The 25,050-nt window shown below is 32.5% G+C and overlaps 1 protein-coding gene across 1 annotated transcript in view; it reads right to left on the reverse strand.

The window, feature by feature from the left end:
* Nucleotides 1-24,203, reverse strand: part of LOC132750833 (GDP-6-deoxy-D-talose 4-dehydrogenase-like) — a 33,051-nt gene extending 8,848 nt beyond the window's left edge. The window contains exons 1-9 of the mRNA XM_060740883.1: nucleotides 24,051-24,203; nucleotides 23,666-23,727; nucleotides 16,962-17,018; nucleotides 15,653-15,707; nucleotides 14,959-15,050; nucleotides 14,166-14,279; nucleotides 7,207-7,360; nucleotides 4,130-4,182; nucleotides 137-263 (exon numbers count right to left, since the gene is read on the reverse strand). Of these exons, the coding sequence (XP_060596866.1) occupies nucleotides 137-263; nucleotides 4,130-4,182; nucleotides 7,207-7,360; nucleotides 14,166-14,279; nucleotides 14,959-15,050; nucleotides 15,653-15,707; nucleotides 16,962-17,018; nucleotides 23,666-23,727; nucleotides 24,051-24,093 (757 nt within the window). The 5' untranslated portion in view covers nucleotides 24,094-24,203. The remainder of the gene's footprint in view (nucleotides 1-136; nucleotides 264-4,129; nucleotides 4,183-7,206; nucleotides 7,361-14,165; nucleotides 14,280-14,958; nucleotides 15,051-15,652; nucleotides 15,708-16,961; nucleotides 17,019-23,665; nucleotides 23,728-24,050) is intronic.
* Between the last annotated feature and the right edge of the window lie 847 nt (nucleotides 24,204-25,050).

The following is a 25,050-nucleotide window of genomic DNA, read 5'->3' on the forward strand; positions in this document are numbered from 1 at the left end:
CACATTTTTTCTTTGAAAAGTGGAGCTCATAAAACAAAAATACAAGTATACACTATAGACCTTTATACAAAAAAAATCAAACCAGGGCTGATTATGTAGAGTCTAACTATTTCTGAAGGTAAAGAATAAAACTTACTTGTATGTCCTTTATCCACACAATGATACACCTGCCCTGACTCACCGTGAGTGAATAAATGACAAATAGCTTTACATAGATCATCTACATGGATAGTGTTCATCTTTAGTTCCTTCGTCCATAGCAACTGTAACATAGATAAAATTATGTCCATAGCAACTATAACTTTGATAAAATAATGCCTATAGTAAATACAACATTGATAAAATTATGTCTATAGCACTTATGACATTGATAAAATTATGTCCATAGCAACTATATCATAGATAAATTATGTCTATAGCAACCATAGCATTGAATAATTATGTCCATAGCTAAAGTAAGAGTGTAAATTTACATTTTTGTCTATAGCAACTATAACATTGATAAAATAATGTCCATAGCAACTGTAACATTGAGAATTATGTCCATAGCAACTATAACATTGAAGAATTATGTCCATAACAACTTGAACATTGAACAAGGGTAACATTATCGCAAAATACGCCCGTCACAAAAGCTTTTGTCTGGGATGTGGGCTTTAGAAATAGGTATATAGACCATATGCTCTAGGCAATATCAGGAAAATATCTGGATATTTTATCATCTCTAGTGACTTTGGTAGCAGAGACCTGGATTATGTGCGCAAAACTTAGTTTCATGATAATGACCATTAATGTGTTTCAATCCCTTAATGAACGAGACTAAATGGTCTGAATACACATTTTCATATTTTTATCAGAACTTTGACCCCTGTGTGACCTTGACCTTGGCAGCAGGGACCTAAATTTTACAATCATGTGACACTCCGCCTTACCATGGTGAACATTTGTGCCAAGTTAAATTGAAATCCCTCTATGCATGTAGAAGTTTGGCTCCGGACAAGTGTTTTTTCAATGACCCCTAAGTGTGACCTTGACTTTGACCTAGAGATCTGGTTCATATGAGTGACACTCCTTCTCATTGTGGTGAACATTTCTATAAAATTCCTCAATAGGTGTAGGAGATATACTCCAGCCCAGCCACCCAAACACCCGCCCGCCAGGGAGGAAACTGTAATTCAACTCATTTTTCAAACAGGCGTATAAAAATTGTCTTGAAACTGGACAGCAACTGGATACCAAGCTTCTTCAGTAAATATTAAATAACTATTCTAACCTGACCTGCATTTTTCCCTATTAAAAGTAAAATATGCTATGAAATCACTGTTGACAATCTATATTTAGACGACGTATTTATTAAAAATGCAATGCGCTGAATAACAAATCAGGCACAATTTAGCTTGATATCAGGTAAGGAAGGATTAATTTGTTATGTTGTGTTAGAATCAAAATAATATCCCCAGCATTGCTTTATCGCCCTCATGATATAATTCTTCGCTACCGAACTCAAAACAGTGATTTTTATTTAGCGATAAAATGACTGTTGGAGATATATTATTTGTTTAATACTGAGTGGGTGACTTGTTTGACAAACTATTGTACATAAATGAAAGATTTAAGTAACATTTAGTAACAAAATAGTTTATATCCTTCTTTGGTAGTTTCTTATCTTATGGCATTCTTATATCTTTTAACGAGAACACCGCTAGTCAGATGTGTCGCCTTGTGAACAGTTTAGCTGTCACTTAGGCATTTTTCTTCTTAAATATAGGTATATTTATAAACACCACTCTTATAATGTACATGTACCTTGAACTTTAGTGGCATTTGAACTGATTGTAACAATGTTACATCAGGATTGATGTAACTTAAATAGCTTTAATTGTGTAGATTTTTGTTTGTTTGCTTCATTTTACGCCTTTTCCCAACAGTATTTCAGTCATATAGGCCGGTAGTTTCCTAACCATCGTTCCTGGAGAGTTACACCAGTACTAGACTACCTTCCTCGGTGCTAAACCACCAAAGCATCTACCGGGGATCGAACCCACGCCAGAGAGGTAACTGGATTAGAAGTCATCGACTCTAACCCCTCGACCACGGAGGCGGTGTTATTATGTAGGAGAATTGGCCTGGACAAAATAAAGTATAATAATTAACAAAGGACAATAACTGTAAAATCATGAAATACAGAGTACTAGTTTTTAAGCAATGCACTTTTTCTTAATGAGATCTATCATCCTATAAAGTTTCACATCCATAGCTTTTATTTTTTAGGATAAATGTCACGCACAAAAATGAAATATGAAAATTAACAAAGGGCAATAACTCAAATAATAAGAAGTGCAGAGTACTAGTTTTCATCCACTGCACTTCTTCTCAATAAGATCTATCATCCTATGAAGTTTCAAGTCCATAGCTTTTATAGTTTTGGTGAAATGGCCAGAACAAAAATGAAGTAAGAAAATTAACAAAGGGCAATAACTCAGAAATTAAGAACACAGAGTAATGATTCTTGTGCACTGCATTTTGGGTAATTAAAATAAGCATGCATACCAACTTTGGAGTTAATCCAACATATAGTGTTTGAGTTATGCTTCGGACAAGCCTAAGGGGCCGCTGCCGCCGACAACAATGTCGCTGACAAAAATAACCCCTATATGTCGCTTTTTTCAAGGCAACACATTAAAATGGTGTTTCTGTGATAAGTTACCATGTAGAAACAATGGCTTAGTAATTTAACTTCAACAATTCAAACTGAACATAAATAACCAGGGTTAAGACACTATTAAAATTGTTTTCATAACCTTACTCAGAAAGAAATATTTTTTAACTTCTTAAGAAAGAGTAAACATGAATTTTATAATGTACACTTCAGCCTCATTAAAACGCTCATGTTGGGGTCCAATGTCTCAACACCGCGTTCTAACGAGGCTCTCATTAGAACGCTCATTGCGAAATTTCCGCATTACCCCACCCACTACATACATATATATATAACGCTGATTTTTTATACTTACTGTTCAATGAATATTGACATTATCTTTTTCTAAAACCATTTAATGATGTAAACATATATTATATTCAGAAATAATACTAATTATATTTAAAAGAAACGAAAAACTTTCGAAAGAAAATTATAAATCATGAATGTAGTGTAAAACAGCCATTACTGTAATGACGTTTGATTAACTAGGGGACACAACTAAAGCTGGACTGTAAATAACACTGTAATTTACAGTCCAGCTTTAGTTGTGTCCCCTAGTAAATCAAACGCCAATTACTTCCTGTCATGGCCGCTTTATTTACAGTGCAGGATTTTAAATTGATTTTGGGCTTGTGGGTTATTTAATTCAGCGAGGTTTACATGTCAAAGCTATGTGTGCATATTTTAATTTATTTATACTCACCACCGGTTGCCAATGTCACAGTTATGATATGAATTTGAGATTTTGGAAACAATTTGAAGACAGGTAAAACAACAAAAGAGCGGATAAACGCTTACCTGGGCATGTTTTTCACACCTTTGGCGCTCATAAATGTCCTAATAACAATTGTTTATTGTACTTGACTGTCAAATTGGGCAAGCGTTAAAGAGCGCTATAAATCTAAGTCTACTTGAAAAAAAAAAATTTTTTTTTTTTGGGAAGTTTTTTTTTTTTTTTTTTTTTTTGGGAGCCAAGGTCTATGAGCGCTCTACTGAGATTAGCGTTATAGTGAAGAGCGAGTTATCGAGGCTACAGTGTATAAATAATAGTTCTAGAGAATGTTAGATGCTTGTTTAGAGAAGAAAGAAGCGATTAATGTGAAATAATTTGTCATAAAGGTAGCAAAATGTAAACAAAGTAGTATTTTGACTTCCATACAAAATACTTATTCACAATAACTCTACTTATTGCCAAAAATCAACAGATGAAAAAAATGGTTCAGGTAATTGGCCAATGAGTTACTTTTTTGGATACTATAAAAGTACACTAAAATTAAAAAGCCTTTGAGAAATAAGAATAACAGCATTACTGAGGCATAATGAGACTTTAATCCTGCCTTTACCATACATCTACATTAATTTTGGCACTGAATGGAATTGTTTGTTCCGTACAGGGTATCTCTAGTAGATATAAAATAGGTTACGCACCTTCATTCTTTGTCTGATATACTTGTATATTGCACCAATTATAATTCTAGGACCTGAAATCAAATAAAACATGAAAATAAGACGTGACCGTGAACATAACTCACTTCACTTAAATCTCACCGCTGGATATAGTTACGTACTAGACAAGCAGGGGTATAATTCTGCAAAACTGCCCAGAGCTAGGATGTGTCTTCCCTAAGAAAATAATTAACCAGGGCAAAAAAAAATCTTCATTGAAAAAAGGGGCATATTGTCTTAAATTTGAATGAGTGTAGGTTAAATTGAATCTACACAAATATAAAGATTATACTATTTATCACATTTCCGAAATAAGAACAGTAAACTGTATAAAAAGAGAAAATTATCATTGACGTGCCCATAGTGTAATGCTTACATGAGTGCGCTTTTACGATGTTTGTATATAACGCTAAATGACATCACATCAAAGTTTATTTTGTTTGTTTTAATTTTGTTTACGTCACACTGACACATTATAGGACAAATGGTGACATTCCAGATTTATTGGTGGAGGAAGATATCAGGTGTCCTTCTGTGCATTATTTCAGGCAGGAACGGGCTCCTGAGTAGAACCACTGCCGTTCCAGAAGCTAGCTGGAAAGCTTTCTCACATGTCACATCAAAGTATTATAAAACTAGAGTGATATCTGTTTTTAACTTTTTATTAAACAAGATATGTTTGTAAAACATGTATGCCCCCTATCAGCAGCCAATTAGTCATGTGATAAGGTTATTATGCATGACTTCTGACCCAGTGATCAAACAATTAATAAGGGTTATCAAGTATCTACTGGTCATGACCTTAACCTTTGACCCCTTGACCCAAAACTCAATAGGGGTCATCTGCTGGTCACGACCAATCATCATACAAAGTTTGAAGTTCCTAGGCCTAAGCGTTTTTAGTTAATTGATCAGAAACCGTTTTTACCTACAAGGTCAATGTGACCTTAACCTTTGACCCCTTGACCCCAAAATCAATAGGTCCTCTGCTGGTCATGACCAATCACCATACCAAGTTTGAAGTTCCTAGGCCTAAGGGTTCTTTAGTTATTGATCGGAAAGCGTTTTAACATACAAGGTCAATGTGACCTTGACCTTTGACCCAAAAATCAATAGGGGTCATCTGCTGCTCATGACCAATCACCATGCCAAGTTTGAAGTTCCTAGGCCAGGCGTTCTTTAGTTATTGATCAGAAACCGTTTTTACTTACAATGTCAATGTGACCTTGACCTTTGACCCCTTGATCCCAAAATCAATAGCGGTAATCTGCTGGTCATGACAAATCACCATACCAAGTTTGAAGTTCCTAGGCCTAAGCGTTCTTTAGTTATTGATCAGAAACCGTTTTTACTTACAAGGTCAATGTGACCTTAACCTTTGACCCCTTGACCCAAAACTCAATAGGGGTCATCTGCTGGTCACGACCAATCATCATACAAAGTTTGAAGTTCCTAGGCCTAAGCGTTTTTAGTTTATTGATCGGAAACTGTTTTTACCTACAAGGTCAATGTGACCTTGACCTTTGACCCCTTGACCCCAAAATCAATAGGTCATCTGCTGGTCATGACCAATTACCATACCAAGTTTGAAGTTCCTAGGCCTAAGGGTTCTTAAGTTATTGATTGGAAAGCATTTTTACCTACAAGGTCAATGTGACCTTGCCCTTTGACCCCTTAACCCCAATATCAATAGGGGTCATCTGCTGGTCATGACCAATCACCATACCAAGTTTGAAGTTCCTAGGTCTAAGGGTTCTTTAGTTATTGATCGGAAACCGTTTTTACCTAAGAGGTCAATGTGACCTTGACCTTTGACCCCTTGACCCCAAAATCAATAGGGGTCATCTACTGATCATGACCAATCACCATATCAAGTTTGAAGTCCCTAGGCCTAAGGGTTCTTTCGTTATTGATCGGAAACCGTTTTTACCCAAGAGGTCAATGTGACCTTGACCTTTGACCCCTTGACCCCAAAATCAATAGGGGTTATCTACTGATCATGACCAATGACCATACCAAGTTTGAAGTTCCTAGGCCTTAAAGTTCTTTAGTTATTGATCGGAAACCATTTTTGCTTACAAGGTCAATGTGACCTTGACCTTTGACCCCTTGACCCCAAAATCAATAGGGGTCATCTACTGATCATGACCAATCACCATACCAAGTTTGAAGTTCCTAGGCCTTAAGGTTCTTTAGTTATTGATCGGAAACAGTTTTTGCTTACAAGGTCAATGTGACCTTGACCTTTGACCCCTTGACCCCAATATCAATAGGGTTCATCTACTGGTCATGACCAATCACCATACCAAGTTTGAAGTTCCTAGGCCTAAGGGTTCTTTAGTTATCACTCGGAAACCATTTGGTCTACGGACCGACGGACCGACAGACCGACGGACCGACAAGTGCAAAGCAATATACCCCCTTTTCTTCGAAATGGGGGCATAATTACTTATTACAATCCAGCCTCGTAGTTAATGCGATAAAGAATAATATCTATTGGTTGGCACGATAAATTTGAGAATATTACATACCAAGTGCACGATAAATTTGTGAATATTACGTACCAAGTGCACGATAAATTTGTGAATATTACGTACCAAGTGCACGATAAATTTGAGAATATTACGTACCAAGTGCACGATAAATTTCTGAATATTACGTACCAAGTGCACGATAAATTTGTGAATATTACATACCAAGTGCACGATAAATTTGAGAATATTACGTACCAAGTGCACGATAAATTTGAGAATATTACGTACCAAGTGCACGATAAATTTGAGAATATTACGTACCAAGTGCACGATAAATTTGAGAATATTACGTACCAAGTGCACGATAAATTTGAGAATATTACGTACCAAGTGCACGATAAATTTGAGAATATTACGTACCAAGTGCACGATAAATTTGAGAATATTACGTACCAAGTGCACGATAAATTTGAGGATATTACGTACCAAGTGCACGATAAATTTGAGAATATTACGTACCAAGTGCACGATAAATTTGTGAATATTACGTACCAAGTGCACGATAAATTTGAGAATATTACGTACCAAGTGCACATTTGTCTCCGACACCATAAACTATAGCAGGTCTTATTACACGATATTTCAGACCCGTCACATGACTTAATTGGTTCTCCACCTGTAACTTATACTTGGCTACATGCGTCCATGGATCAGGTTTCAAATCCTCATTGGCAGGTTTCTGCAAAGTTCAAAACATATTTTTTTCCACAGTTGTAATTTTACACTGACTATGGGAGTAATTATTTATTATAACAAAATTTTTACTTTAAAAGTCGGTTTTTTTAGGTTTATACTTGTGAATATAAAGATATACTTATATATATATATATATATATAGGATCACACATGAGTTGCCAAAATTATATGGATAACCACAGGAACTTGAGATTCTATCAAATGACCAAATTATACAATAATATCCAAAATATACCCCCTATATAGTATAAACACAAGGAATGAAAGGCCTTTTCCCCAACCCAAAATAATTTACCTCGAACAAATAAACAAAACAACAGATCAAAATAATCTATCAAGTCATTTCTATAAACGATACATAAATACATCTTATTCCACCGGTAACCTTGTTTATTTATATAATAAAGAGGGTATTTTTGTGTCGCCTTGAAAAGGTGACATAAAGGGGTTACTTTAGTCGGCGGTGTCGGCGGCGGTGGCGTCTGTGTCGGCATCGTTGTCGGCGTCCCCTAAAGCTTGTTCGGAGCATAACTCAGTCACTATAAGTCTGATTGACTTCAAACTTGGTATGCATGCTTCTTTCAATAACCCGAAGTGCAGTGCACAAGGACCGGTACTCTGCAGTTCTTATTTTTTGAGTTATTGCCCTTTGTTAATTTTCATACTTTAATTTTGTCCGGGCCATTTCTCTTCAACAAAAAAAGCTATGGACTTGAAACTTCATAGGATGATAGATCTCATTAAGAAGAAATGCAGTGCACAAGAACCAGTACTCTGCACTTCCTAATTTTTGAGTTATTGCCCTTTGTTAATTTTCATACTTTATTTTTGTCCGGGCCATTTCTCCTAATGTATAAAAGCCATGGACTTGAAACTTCACAAGAACTGGTACTCTGCATTTCTTATTTTTTGAGTTAATGCCCTTTGTTTTTTTTCATACTTTAATTTTGTCCGGGCCATTTCTCCTTAAGTATAAAAGCTATGGACTTGAAACTTCATAGGATGATAGATCTCATTATTAAGAAGTGCAGTGCACAAGAATCAGTACTCTGCATTTCTTAATTTTTGAGTTATGGCCCTTTGTTAATTTTCATACTTAATTTTTGTCCAGGCCATTTCTCCGAAAGTATAAAAGTTATGGACTTGAAACTTCATAGGATGATAGATCTCATTAAAAAGAAGTGCAGTGCATAAGACCTGATACTCTGCATTTCTTATTTTTGAGTTATTGCCCTTTGTTGATTTTCTTACTTTATTTTTGTCCTGGTCATTTCTCCTCAAGTATGAAAGCTATGGACTTGAAACATCATAGAATGATAGATCTTATTGATAAGAAGTGCAGTGTACAGAAACTGCTGCTCTGCACTTATTATTTTTTTAGTTATTGCCCTTTGTTATTTTTCATATTTCATTTTTTTCCTGGCCTTTTCCCCTAAACTACATTGTTCACAAGATGCACATCCGACTCGCGGAGTTCTAGTTTGGATATTATTGTTAATTTTGGCTTGGTTTTGATAGAATTTCATGTTCCTTTGGTATAGCAATGTATCAAACATTATTACAAGATTTTAAAACACTGAAATTAATGAAACTATTCTAGTTTAGAATTTTGACTTTACTACGCAATGTTTTTAAATGAAATGTTAGAATGTGTCATTAAGAATCTTACACACTGGTTGTTGTTACCGACCGGTAATATCTAGCTCAAGGGTAAATGTTTATGGCGGTAACTAGCCTCTGCTGTGTTACCGCTAAACAGTTACCAAAGAGCTGGACAGTCCCGTCTGTACCGACAGCCAGTGTTTGATTCTTTTTCTTGCATATAACATTTATAATCATTTAACAGAAAAACTCACGAAAACTAATATTTTCATTAGCACTTGTTTCTTACAGTAGGATCATTCATAACAGTAAAATGACGTCATCCTATGAACGCAATCCATTCATAAAAGGCGCGCTGCAATGACGTCATGTAAGGCATGCGACTTATCTTACATCGGAATTATAAGACTAAATGAATCTATCATTGGGTTAAATAGAGGATAGGGAAATCCCAACCCGAGGGTGATCGGTTCTATCGGGAACGAGCCTTGGCGAGTTTCCCTATCCTCCATCTTACCTAATGATTGATTATTTTTCTCACTCACCTGGACACAGAAACTAGATCTACTTGCTACGCCCTAGTTTTGAAAAGCGGGGCGGGGCTTAGGCTCTTGACGTCCGTCCGCAAAAAATTCTACTGACCATGTTTATGTGTGAAAAATTCAATGAAAATAAATTCATATGAGATCCCTCATAAAATTTAATTAATTTATTAAGCAAGGTTATCTTGATCAATATTAAAGTTGCAAAGTGTCACAAGTGTTTATAAGCAATTCAGCTCATACCTAAATGGTTGCCAAAAAGCATTTACCGTTTGCAAAGATTTTTCTACTTATTCGGTTATTTTGGCCTAATATTCAATTAAAATATATCAAAATGAGATTAGTCATCAAGAAGCATAGTTATCATAACAGAAAACATGCATGTTCTACATGAAAAGCATCATAATATCCGATTTTATGAAGGATTTTGCGATATTTTAAAGTGTGTTATTTTTAGTAACATATCGATATTGGAAAGGGCGGACCTAGGTTGAGTAGGACTCATTGCAGTGTGAAAGTTAATATCAATCTATTTTGATTCTGTGGACATTTTAGTAGATTAGCTCACATATTTTTAAAACATTTTGAACTTTTGATGTTTCATTTTTGTTAAAATAGGAGTGAATCGCGTATGTGTAGGAATACGTTTTCAGAAGTGCTGCACGTTGAGTGTGAGATAAGCCCATGCGAGATAAGATTTTCCAACACCGCTATTTTTAGTAACATTTACAGATTTTTCTATCTTGTTAGTGAGAAAGGATTTTCTAGCACCAGCGTAAACAGTAGATAATCCTGTCTTATATGCAAGAAATAGAGGATATTGAATGAGTTTAGGTTTAATACTAAATTTATTGAATGAGTTGAATAAAATCATATTATGCAAGCCTCTGGGGGGCATAATATTGTTTTATTCAACAAGTTCAATAAATTTAGTATTAAATCTACATGAATATAATATTCTATTCATCACATAGTCAAAAAGAGAATGGTTTACAGTTAAAAGGAGTAATTTTTCAATGATGCACCTATAGTGTTACGCTAACATAAGCGCGCTGTAACGCTATGTTTCCATACAGCGCAAATGTCATCACATCAAAGTGATATTACACTAGTGTTATATCGTTTTTATTAAATGGCTTTATTACACTTCTGCACCACAGTTCATGTGATAAAAGGAAATATTGAATGGGTAATATTACATGGAAAACAAGCTAACTGTATATCATGTGAAGAAATATTTACAGATACATTTTTAGTTTCTAAAGTTTTAAATTAACATACTTGTCCCAGCACTAGATTTCTTCATTAATTATGTAGAGTTGAACTTTCTTAAATACTAATTCTTATAAGGTAGTTTAAGAAGTATGTTTATATATATATTTACATTATAAGACCACTAAACACTGCAAACATAATACAAACATATCTGTATATTGTATGTCTGTGATCAATACTGACACCAAGTGTCTACACTCATAATAAAAAAAACGAGAAAAAAAAAACAAAAACAAATAAATAAAAATATGGAAGAAAAATGAGAAATTTGTCTGTAAAACTGGTTTTCAAAAGTAGAAAGAATTAACAAGAACAAGTCTAATTTAACAGTGCTTTTTTGTGCTACTGAAAACAAAACAAAGAAACCAAAAAACACATAAAAAGCTAAACATACAGAAAGTAAATTCAGCTATCTGATGATCAAAACGTGCTGTCCCTTAAATCTATGTTGTTCCTGATTTTTATTGATATTATTGTGTGTATCATCTTGATCAGCAATATTGCTAGCAGTGTATGGGCTAATATTGTAAGCAATTCACAAACTTTACGCTTTGCAATTTTAGACCAATCAGAGCATAGAATATTTTTTCTGTGCGGAGCTCTTTTTTTTACTGGCAACCATCTTGTAAATTTAAATTCAGGAGAAAAAATTACTTTAAAGTCCAATATAGTTTGTTTTAAAAATACGTTGAATATTTAATCAACATTTTTAACCCTTTCGCTGCCCAGAGGGTTATTTGTTTTTATTGATCACCTATTAGCCAGAGGGATTTCTAAGAAATTACTATATTATTAATTAATATAATTATTATTATTATTTGTTATTAGTATTATAATAATTATGTATGTTTCCAAATATGCTAGTATAATAATAATTATTGTCGATAGTATAAATTTTCTTATACATTATTATAAAAAATTATTTTCATTAATTATTATTATTTATAATTAATATTATTATGATTATATAGAAACGGCTAAAGCCGTCCATATGGCAAATATGCCGAAAATAACAGGGACGGCAATAAGCCTTCCCTATGGCAGTGAAGGGTTTTTAAAAAAAAATTCTAAAACACAAAATCACAAGGGTGCAAGGTCAAAAATTGTCAGGAAACCTGAAAACCCTGAATTAAAACATTTATTTTCAATTGACTTTATATAGAAAAAGTAGAACAATTTCATTATTGGGCCAGTTGAAACAGGATCCTGGTAACAACATAAAATTTAATTATTAACCAATCAGATATTTCAACAGAAAAAACCTTCAATCTTTATTGTCAGCGTGTATGCTGAATGACTACTTTCAGAGGACAAAGCATTTAGCAAAATAAATCAAAAAACAACAACAAACAAAATGGCCATAACGGTCCTACTTCGCTCACATGAGATCAACCTGTCAAGACCAGGTAGGTCTGCTTTGGCCATCATGGCGTAAAATAAGCAAAAATTGGAACCAGAGCTTCTTAGTCTTGTAATAATAACTGCATTTTTTTTTTAAATGTCTCTTTTTCTTGGATACCCTTACCAAAATGACATTAAGTGACTGACAGTATATTTTTCTTATATGCAACTTATATTTGAACTTATAACGAGAAACTATAAGTTACAATAAGTCAAAAATAAATCACCTTAAAAACCTGTCTAAGGCTGTTATAAGTTATACATGTATGTTTTTTTTTCCCAAACATGTAAGTCGTGTACAAAACCAGTATACTGGTCAAGTTTGAGGTAACCAGTTTTCTATGTCAGCTGTAATATTATATGCAGCTTCTTTCCAGAGTGGGGTTTAAGGAAAACTTAAATCTTTTTTTGGAGTTTTTAATTTATGCGTTTAAATAAGTTTTTAATTACAAGGGTACCATAAATTCTGAGAAGTCTCTAAGAAAAGAAAGTTAATGGTATTATAAATTTGTTATTCCTATTAACTTGGGTTATGTTTCCAATGAGGTCTTATAACCTGTCAAGAACCTTTATAACTAATAATATACATTAATATCCACAATATCTTTTCCAAAATTCACACTTTAATTTTTTGCAGAAGATATACATGTATAGCAGTTAGACAATATAAATGAATAGCTTTATACAGTTTAAGTAAGAAGATATACATGAATAGCTTTATACAGTTTAAGTAAGAAGATATACATGAATAGCTTCATACAGTTTAAGTAAGAAGATATACATGTATAGCTTCATACAGTTTAAGTAAGAAGATATACATATATAGCTTCATACAGTTTAAGTTAGAAGATATACATGTATAGCTTAAGTATGGTTTAATCATAACAAATAACAGACATCACACCTCCAAAAAACTTAACTTCCGAGCACTTTGTACTCAGGTAAGCTGAAAAGATATTCCATAACATTAACATACCTGTTTCAAATAATATAATTCTAGACAATACAAAAAAATGAAAAAAAAAAGTATATAATATTTTATCAATTATATCAAATTAAATTTATTCTATTTAAAAGAGCTTAAAACAAAGTATTCTTACAAATTTAAACATTACATACTATGTGAGACACTTTATAAGTTTTAGGAAAAAGTGTCAATACTGAGTTTTAGCAATATGGTTAAACAAGAACTGTCGGAGGACAGTATTGGCTCGACTATTCAAAAATTGTCCCAAGGGTGTTTTATTGAGTATAATAATACTAATTACCTATGAATACATAAAATTGACCGAAAAGATACAAAGGCTTGTTATTAAGATGTTTAATCAAGTAAATCACTGCTTTATTATTATGAATGCATAAAATTGTCCCAAAAAAGGGCACAAACTCTTCAGTAGTTATGGAGATAACAGCTTACAAGCAAAACTTTACCATGAATTTCTAAATTGAAAAAGGGGAGAAAAAATCAGCCTAAATGCAAGAATTATGGATCTTGGTCAGTGACCTACAATTATGATTCTAAATGCATATATGAAGTTTTAACCGAAACCAGAAACAACGCTTGTGTTTTAGGTTATGTACAGATTGGGCACTTTATAAAGCTGTGAACGAATCATTTCTTGGATACTGGTGTGACCGGAATGTGCCGGACAATGCTCTATATAGTGCATCATTTATACATAACCTAAAACACAAGCTTTGTTTCAAGTTTTGGTTCGTTAAATATATGTAAACAAACTGATTTTAGGAACTTCTAGCAGTCTATTGCATCAGCAAAATTTACCTAAAATGCAGGACAAGTAGCATAGCATGCAGGACAAGTAGAAATTTAAAGCTATTCTTCCTGCAGGACAAGTGGCTCTTGAATTTTTATTTTGATCCCTGAATTCACCACATTTTGACAATGAAAATATGAGCATAATGTCACTTAAACAATATACATGTAATGATAATTATGTAAAACCTTACCTTATCACTGGAATACATTTGACCAGACGATATCTCAATATATAATTTCACATTTCTTCTGGCTGCTTCCTCCGCACAGTTCATACCAAGTCTCACGATACCTTCCCTATAAACCTAGACAGTAAAATGTTCAATATAACAGTTAACATTGTAAATTATACTGTATAACTTATATAATTATAGGCTTCTTAGACACTGTGTTAAGCAATAGTTATAGTACATGAAACGAATTAGTTACAAGGATAGCACACTGGCTGGGGTGACATCAAGGGATGTTTCTGCTAAAATTTGGCGAGGCCAGATCTCTGGTCTCTATATATATCACATTAGCCAGATCTCTGGTCTCTATAAATATCACATTAGCCAAATCTCTGGCCTCTATAAATATCACATTAGCCAGATCTCTGGCCTCTATAAATATCACATTAGCCAGATCTCTGGCCTCCTATGAATATTACATTAGCCAGATCTCTGAACTCTGTAAATATCACATTAGCCAGATCTCTGGCCTCTATAAATTTCACATAAGCCAGATCTCTGGCCTCTATAAATATCACATTAGCCAGATCTTTGGCCTCCTATGAATATTACATTAGCCAGATCTCTGGTCTCTATAAATATCACATTAGCCAGATCTCTGGCCTCTATAAATTTCACATAAGCCAGATCTCTGGCCTCTATAAATATCACATTAGCCAGATCTTTGACCTCCTATGAATATCACATTAGCCAGATCTCTGGTCTCTATAAATGTCACATTAACCAGATCATAATACCCTTTACAGTGTCTTACGTTGTCTGATTGTCCATATTTTGTTTCAGCCGCAAGGTTTATCACGAAATCGTAATTTCCCGACTCGTCTGTGAACACGGATGACACCGACGCTGAAATACAACACTGTATCTATAGTAAGAATATCACTAAAAATTTAATACAACACATGAGCACAGTACGCAGTGTTAAGGCTCATCTGTTAAAATTTCTTAGCAAAAAAGGGGCATAACTCCTTATCTAACAAGTGCAACTTGTCATGGTAAGCAAGCATTTTGTCATGTCTGAAGTTTGAATAATGCCCTACAGTAAAGTTTTAGCATAATGATATCAAGGACCGCAGTGATCATAATAGCTCAAATTTTCTTCAAAACAGACAAGGTAACAAACTATGATTTTTACTGTAAACAATTCCTTTGTTGGATATACACGTATCATATATGGACAGTGATAAATAGAATATTATAGTACTAAACTCATTTATTGAACTCTTTGAAGGAGGCTAGAGGCTAGCATAATATACTATAATCTTATTCAACTTACTCAATAACATCCTCGGTAACCCAGGCTATTTAACATATATATGTACTAAATGTAGTATATGGAATGTGTGCCGTGGGTTCTGACGATGATTCAATAAATACAGTATTGCACTCTTTCAATACCCTAGATATGTATCTAAATGTGTCATTACATGATAATAAAACAGGTTTACCTGGGTTTATAAGATTGGAATGTTTAAACTCTACTACTGGACTAGCAAAGACATCCTGAAATACAGTGAAATATCTAACGATAACATAATTACTGTGTCAAAAATTCCAGGTGATTTTGTTCCCAAAATAGCATAAAATGTAAATTCTCCCTTCAAACTATTCCCATATCAAACAGATAGGGCAATCAAGTGCATTTTTGCATGATATAAGCACAGCATCAATAACGAATGCTTACATGTCAAATGACGTCATAATTATGATGTCAACAACCAAATGACGTCAGGAAAATGTACACTCAATGAAGTTCAATATATTTTTTATCAATTCCCTATTATATGGAAATAAATATTAATTTTTCTTACATTATAGAACAATAGTGCAAGGTTTACCGTTCAAATGCTTTGTAAATAATCACTCAGGCCTATAGTGGTGATATTCCTAAGCATTTGAACTCAAACGGTGTGTTATGATAATTCTGTTACAACGCACCCAATATCTATTTCCTTAACTACATGTACAATAACAAATCTTATGCAGCTTTCATTTTACAAAAAATAAATATATGACAGGGCTTTTTGTCACAGGTTGGGGAAGCAGCCCTGTCCTCAATTTTTGGGGAAAATTACACGGTATATTTGCAAAAGAAAAAACTTGATGTAAATTCAATTTTTGGGGAAAACTGCATGATTTTTAAAGAAATTTTCTTTGGGGAAGCAGTCCTATACCAGTCCCTGGTATAGAAGAAGTCCTGTATGAAAAAATCAAATTATATAAATAAATAAAAAGATTTGTTTGTTTGTTTCCTTTTACCTCTTTTCCCAACAGTATTTCAGTCATATAGGCGGGTAGTTTCCTAACCACCGTTCCTGGAGAGTTACACGGGTACTAGACTACCTTCCTCCGTGCTAAAGTACCAAAGCATCTCCCAGGGATCGAACCCATGCCATAGAGGTAACTGGATTAGAAGTCATCGACTCTAACCCCCGACCACAAAAATATTTTTTGAAACAAAGTGTAATATGGTTTGGTTTCTTTTGGAGATATAGCAATTTGTCAGTACTAAATATATTTATCATAATGATATTGTGGATGATGTGACATACATCCAATTATAACAGTGTAAATTGCATTTGAGTTGAGTTCTCGATAAATAACTCTGCAAGGAGTAATTATCTAGTACTCAAAATAATAAAATTTTATTTTCATATTACTTCAACTTTTATTTTATAATTCAATTTGATATAGAGATTAATTATTGTCCCTTTTTTTCAAAAGTTTTGTGTAAAAAGAATGATTAAAAGTTTATACTTTATGAATCTTGTTCATCCAAGCCATCTGAGGGGGCACCTTATCTGCAACTCTCACCTGTAATTCAAAATGTGAAATCCAACTTCCAAGTTTGATTTCTATTTTGTAACAATACATATACACTTAACAAAAGTTCTAACCGATCACTTTTTAAATTTTGATTATGTTATAACGGGTCAATAGATCCTTATACAATTTTGCAGAGGTAATTTTTGTGTCATTTTCTACCGATTTGTGGAAAGAAAAATAATTAAATACGGTTCAATGCACTCACGCGGGAGACAGGGCGCGGTTTACACATTTTGGCACGAAATGTTCATGCAGAGCGTGGTGAGTATCAAATTTTACATAACATTAATCCTTGTTAACTTTATAAGTGAAAAAACATAAAACATGGCACGAATGTCGATGCAGGATCGTGCCGTAGCAGTTTGAATGTTGAATGCTGGAGCCTCTATCAGACAGGTGAGTGGCTGTTCATAAAAATATTTTTTAAAAACATCGATAAAGTATTATTTAAATAGAAAATGTTATAATTTTATTTTTCTCAATATGTTCATTCTCTTCGAAATAAAATAAAAGTCGGATCTATTGGTATTATTCTTTTTCATAAATAAGCGAAAACTAAGGGTGATCGGTTAGAACTTTTGTTCAGTGTATATATATATATATATATATATACACATTAACCTTTTGGAAACCTATTTGCCTAGCCTTTCCAAATAATAATAAGGTGTAATGGTTTGACAGTAGAGAAAAACAGTTAAATGGGTCAAACAATTCAAAATTTATTAATGAGGCAAAAGCCAGCCCAATCGCAACTTTTCAACCCTTTCCATCAGTCTTCGAATAAGGACCTCAAACACAATAGTATGAATATACAGAATGGATAAGGTATTTCCGTCTAACCTACGCTAAGAAACTAAACTTGTAAACAAATCGTAATTTAATGCTTGGAGTTTATTTCCAATATATGTAGTATAAGTCCACCTAAAATAAGTGAATTCATAGGTACAAAAGCAAACAATACATTATTTTAATATTTATTATTATGGTTGTAGAAACCGAAAGTACAAAAACCAACCTGTTGACATTTAGTCGGATTTATTTAAAACTGTACATCAATGGGCATATTTAAATTACAAATTGTTGTCAGACATATTTTCAATCACAAGAGTACCGAAAAAGACATTGCTTTTCTTTTGGAGTCAAATATATCCATTCGTTTTACATTATCTCTGTTTCTGTTTACATCTGAAACCACGTGGTAGAACTACTTTCAATCCGTATTGTTTCTGAGGATATTATAGATAATAATCCGTATTGCAGGGTTGTCATTAAGAGGTGGCAGGAGCCCAAAATGCATTATGGGCCGCCTCAAAAATAAGAAAACACTCTTTGTTATGCATGATAAAGACAGAAATGACCTCCTCAAGTTCAAAACAAACCTTCTGCAAAAAATGTTAACGACAACCCTGGTATTGTTTCCCGGTATAGATGGATACCGAAAATAAGCTATTTTCGCGAAAATAAGATCGCGCTACGAAAATAAGATTTATTTTTGAAATAGTGCATTTATCTGTTGAAATAATTATGTAAGTTATATATTTATGCATTCTTTGCATGATTTTACAGCAAATTAAATTTTCAGAACCAAAAAAAATATCTAAAAAAGTACAGTTTGAGCCGAAAATACATACGTACGAATATAGCTCAAATCGCCGTGTGAGCGAAAATAAGATCGGGTCTACGAAAATAAGATTTATTTTTATTATAATGCATTAAAAATGTATTTTTGTTATTATTAAATTTTTTAGGATCTTATTTTCGTAAATATAGTATTTCCATACAGGTTTTATATTCAAATAAATATCAATTCATACAGGTTTTAATTGGTTTTACAGACCTTATTTACTAACAGATCTTATTTTCGTAACCTTATTTTCGTATTAACATTATTTTCATACAGCTTTTGTTTCCTTACAGATCTTATTTTCGTAGAGTACTGTTTAGATTTTATTTTCGTATGGTACATATTCTTATATAGATTTAGATCTTATTTTCGTAGTCGTTGTTTCAGGTTATTTTTGCACTTGTTTTTTCTTATATTTTGATACTTTTTTCACCACAAACATTTCTTATCTTATAAGAGAACATTTAATTCTTAAAATTTATTTGCAAAATCATTAAAAATAAAGTTAATACTATTTTTAATATAAGTTATGAACCATGTAAATCTTATATAGCCTATATTTTCGTAGACGCAATTTTGGTTATATGTTCATGCGTTCTTTCTATACTAAATTTGGAATATTTACGTACGGATTTATATGTATTTACCATGTTTGCCGCACAGACGTCTAATATTTCATTACAAAACATTTCATTCTTTATTATTTCATTCATACAAATCATTTGATAACACCAAAAAATACGTTTAACACCTATTCTCACAAGATAGGCCCAAGTTGCATTGACCAAATGTTAAAAATTGAACTTGTTTTTTACCAAAGTTTTATGACATAGACGTTTATACAAATATGTGTCCGACATACTGGGAAAGTTTCATCACTCAAACTTGATTATTATCTGTAGGACTGTCACTGAAACAAATTGAGTACTTTTTCAAAATGTAATTTACGTTACCTTAACTAAAAATAAATCGACGGTCATATTTAAAATATTTTGATATATACTATCAATGCATTTGATACAAATAGTCACTTCGATAAATAATTTGTCAAAGTAACATTACATATTTTATACACAGGTCTTTATAAAACCGTACACCAAGCTTTAACTTTCTCATTTATTTTGGGTTGAGTATTTCTGGAAAATATGTTCATCAGTAAAAATAGCTACATAAACAAACTCATAGTTGTACTTATTTTGTTGATTTTAATATGAAATATAAGCACAAAATATTAAGATACAACAGTATTTCACTTTAAAATATATTTTATATGCAGCATACGCCAATACAAACAAAACTATGAAATGGTAACGTAAATTACAAAGTATGCAGCTTTAACTGGGCAACAGCATAAACTTTAAAATTAAAAATAAAATGACATCTATGTTTCATTTTTGGCTTTTAATGCATCTTAGATGTAATTATCAGTAACAAGTTAGTCGACTGAGATATTATAATGAAAGGTTTATGCTCAAACATATTCAATTATCAATTTCTTTAAAAAACTAATAACTTAAGGACGCAAAGTACCTCGTGGATGCCATTAAGTTATATCTTTTTATCATATATTTATATAATATAACAAAGACTATGACTGGGTTTTAAAATGTACTTTAATACCAAAAATAACAAATGAACAAAATAAAATAATTGACCAGTAATGGTAACGTAGATTACCTCATATTCAAGGATGTTAATATATGTTTCAACATGTTCAACAATAAAATGTTGTTATTGCAAAAGAAAATCAATAAATTCTTAAATTGAAATGGAAAAGTCTGATCAAATGCATAAGAAAATATTTTTACTCTCTCTTAAACATGATGTTTATTTAAATAAAAAAATAAAAATAAAAAAAGCAACAACAACAACAAAAAAATGAACAACAAAACCGGCTTTGTTAGAAACATTGAATCATTTCTTTAAAGTAACGTGGCCTTCAATTTTTATGAAGATTTTATATGTTTCAATATAAAAGTCAAATAAAAAGAAAATGGTGGAAAATCATACTTGCCAACATTTAAATACAGAAACAATAATGAAACTCCTCGATACATCTAATCTACCTGTCTGCTATCTATTTGTAAATAAGTAAAGCGTGCGATTCGTTTTCTGATTTTCTTATTTTTAGAAACGAACATCACCGGTGTTCTTTAAAATTCAATATATCTTTAGACACTGTTTTAAAGTAGTTCTTACAGTGATATGTTGCACTTTTGTAAGATTAAATAAATGAAATACTTAATTAGAAACTAAAAATATTTTTTGAACAGAATATGAAAGCTGGAGGCCGCTTTAAATGAATCTAATCTCGTCCTCTTTTATGCTGAAAGAGCGCCCACAACAACTAACTTTGGATGACTCATCTATGCATATAAAAACATCTTTAAAATTGACACAAATCTTGTTGTCATTGTTTGACCATTTGAAAGTTGGTGCTTTGACCCTTTTACATTTAAGTTTTTGCTAGTATGAAACAAGAAAATCGTCAACTCCTCAATCAGTTCAAGGAACCAATATGCTTAACTACTATTTTCCTGTTTGCTGGTGCTTGAACTTACACCATTTTCATCATCGACAATTATTTTGTCTTCATCTTGAACACAACCAGGCCAATTAATTTATTAACTTGTATTTGATGCTCAAGCTCTTTCATTCTGTGTCAATTTCTGGATACTTTATCTCTGGTCGCTAAAGCCCCTTTTTATATTTTCACTGTCGAAGCTGAGTATGATTTTGTTCTTTTTTGCTCTCTTTCAAGGTAGTTTACTCCTTAAGATAACTTTTTTCCTCCCACAAGAGGCTCGCTGTATTTCAGCCTAGGCTATACCCATACTTGCTGAAACAAAAAAAAGTAATCTACGTTACTTATTTTGTAATCAACGTTACCATTTTTAGAAACTATTTATTTATGCCTAAATATCAGTTTTTCCTCCAGGAACAAGCAGTTTTATTACATTTAACTACTATATTATGATCCACGGTATAGGAACATGTCAAATATTTGGAGAAGAACTACTTATTGGTGTTGCAGATATCACAAGTTGATATTTTCGTAATCTACGTTACCAACATTGGTATCACATTTGTTACACCTTTTTAAAATATTAGATGATCTGGTATAACACATATAACATACAAGCATCTGTGTAGATCTGTTATGATGAAAATTTATGAACAAAATATTTTGGTAAGCAAAAATGGAGACCAAGAAAGGAAAGGATTTGTTACAAACTTAGTGGGCTATGTAACTAATATTTGCAATATATGTTTGAATTTATAAATGTATCAGATCAATTTTATTAGAATTTAAGATGTATTATTCAATTATAATCTTAAAACTACAATAAAAAACAACATTTTTATTACTTACCCTGTTTTGTTTTGCTGAAGATAACTGGAACTCAGTAATATAGTGTTTCTGCGCGGAAATTGCAAATGCAAATGGCGGAATAAGTGGCAAATTTGAAATAAAGGGAAACAAACTATGTGTATATTGATCTAGAAGTTTATATTACGGAACCTTGAAACAGTTTAACATTATCTCGGACATGAAAATCAAATTATTTGCCGAAATTGAAAAACCGTGGTAACGTTGATTACATCTCGTAGATTACATCTTTATTGTCACGAGCATGAATTTTTTTACATACAATTAACTTTTACAAAATATAAAGTATTGAATGTTTAACAAGTCTATTCTAATTGATAATAGTCTGTTAAGAGCACCCTATGCTACAATATTTGAGTAATAGCAGTAACGTAGATTACAGTCTTAACTTTACTTTACAAATATTAAGTTTGTGTTTCTGGTGTAAATTTTTTTTATGAAATAAATTAATCAGTGTATTGCATTTCGTTTATACTATGTTTTGTTAGTATTAACATCTGTTTAAACACATTTTAATGTGTTTATTGCCTGTGCTTTTTTGTTCGCAAACTAAGTAACGTAGATTACATTGGGTTTGGAGACAAGAAAGTTTTGTTTTAAAACGAAAAATGCAAAGAGCTTTACTCAGAATTAATTTTAAATGTCAAACTTCAATATATCATCAAACAAAAAATAAAAAAAAAATATGTTCATTTTTGACAAAATGATGCAGCACTTATGTGTTAATTCATGTAACTCTTTACGGAGACAGCGTATTTTTCTTTTAAATTGATATTATTTGTTTGTTTCTTTTTCTAAATACCAGTTTCTGACATCTATTGTGTATATGAGTTAAAGGTAGGAACCATGTAATGTTGAAAAAATAACAAAACTCAACTGTATAAGTGTATATGTTTTAACTTTCGTTAAGAGACATTCAAATTTCAAACTTGGGCCTATCTTGTGAGAATAGGTGTTTAATACATTATATCAAAGATAAATCTTATTTTTGTAGACCCGATCTTATTTTCGCTTTATACGGCAATTTGAGCCATTTTCATACGATGGTATTTTGGGCTCAAACTTCACATTTTATAATACTTTTTTTGTTTCTGAAATTTATTATTTCATTCATACAAATCAATTATTAACAACAAAAATACGTTTTAATACGATATATTATATCAAAGATAAATCTTATTTTCGTAGACCCGATCTTATTTTCGCTTTATACGGCAATTTGAGCTATTTTCGTACGATAGTATTTTCGGCTCAAACTTCACTTTTTTAAATATTTTTTTTTTGGTTCTGAAATTTAATTTGCTGTAAAATCATTCAATGAATGCATAAATATATATTTTACATAATTATTTCAACAGATAAATGCACTATTTCAAAAATAAATCTTATTTTCGTAGCCGCGATCTTATTTTCGCGAAAATAGCTTATTTTCGGTATCCATCTATACCCATTGTTTCCGAGGATATTATAGATAATAGCAGAGTAAGTTCCGAATGAAGCCAGCCATACAAGGACTGGAGAAGGTTAAGATTAACCCCTAGGTTGGGTGTGTGGTTTTAAACTAGCACATTAGGCCTTCTTAATCTGAAAATCTTGGACTAAGTAAGAAAACATCTTTACCTTGCTTGCTAAATTATTAGAAACCAAATAGTGAACTAAATTTCTGCCAATGAATCCTGTCCCTGCAACAAAAAAATCATCATGATAATTCCTGCCAGTTATAAATAGCAACGATAGTTAACTAGTAATAATTAGATGTAGATTACTACAAAACTGACATAATTAGAGAGTGTAAACTATTAGAAGAGTCCGTATCACTATGTCTTCCAATTTTAGCTAAATTTGCTCCTATCCGAACACTGGTCAGTTACAAATAAAATCAACGTTTAAATACCGCCATGTCAGACTATAAAACTAAAACTTCACACAATTATCAAGAGTATTTTGCTTTTATAGAAATTCTAATATAATTTTAATGTCATTTCACTTAAAGGCATACACAAACCTCCGAGTATCAAAACTCGACTATTTTCTTCGTTGGCCGCCATCTTTATCGTTGCAAGAACGAACAACACTAAATAATTTGTCTCCCTAATTACCGACAAGAACCGCTAATGGTTATTATTTCGAAAGGGTCGACACACCTATGCACAACTATATTTAATGTAACTACTAACCAGTAATGATTTCCAAGATATTTTTACTTACGCAAATAACAAATGAAATAAAATCATTATCATTATCAAGGGGAGCGGTGTTTAAGGTGTCTGCCTCTCAACCCAGAGATCATGGGTTCGAGCCCTACTCGGGTCACGACCATGTTTCTTCATACGACACCAGTACTGGAAGTACTGGCAGTACCAGGAAGCGGACTCGAAAGTGATCTCTTTTCATCTATTGTACAATGTATATATTTACCAGTGGTGGCGCGATAGCTCAGTTGGTTAAACCACTGATTATCACTCCTGAGGTCCCGGGTTCGATCCTAGGTTACACCCTTGGGATTTTTCAGAGACACTTTCAGTGTTTCCCACCTACCTAGAGGTGTACTGGTAAGAAATCCAGGTAATCCTCGCATGTATCAGTGCTATACACTGGGCATGTAAAAGAACCAAGCGGTCTATTCAATAAGAGCTAGGGACTGGTTCCCGGATTCCCTTGTATCTCATAGCTGTCTCTTTAATGTATACAATGTATACCTGCTTAGAGTGATCGAAAACGATTTTAAAGCAGTATGATGTAGAAGTAGAAGTAGAAGTATTGTTTTATCTGATATTTATTAATAAAATGAAAGGAATATTCTATTGTTATTATTAGAATTGCATCTTTATGTATAATGATTAATGATAAATAAAATTGACAGATGATATGTGTTAGATGTACTGTAACCAAACTAATTAAGTGATCAACATTCCTTTTTTGGTGAAAAATCTTATTGATTTGTAACGGAATCTGTGATATACTTATCGTATGTCCCAGACGGAATCAAACAATTTATGTACTTT

The sequence above is a fragment of the Ruditapes philippinarum genome, unplaced genomic scaffold (genome assembly GCF_026571515.1).
Source record: "Ruditapes philippinarum isolate M1 unplaced genomic scaffold, ASM2657151v2 ctg5636_1_1_1_1, whole genome shotgun sequence".
Taxonomy (NCBI): domain Eukaryota; kingdom Metazoa; phylum Mollusca; class Bivalvia; order Venerida; family Veneridae; genus Ruditapes; species Ruditapes philippinarum.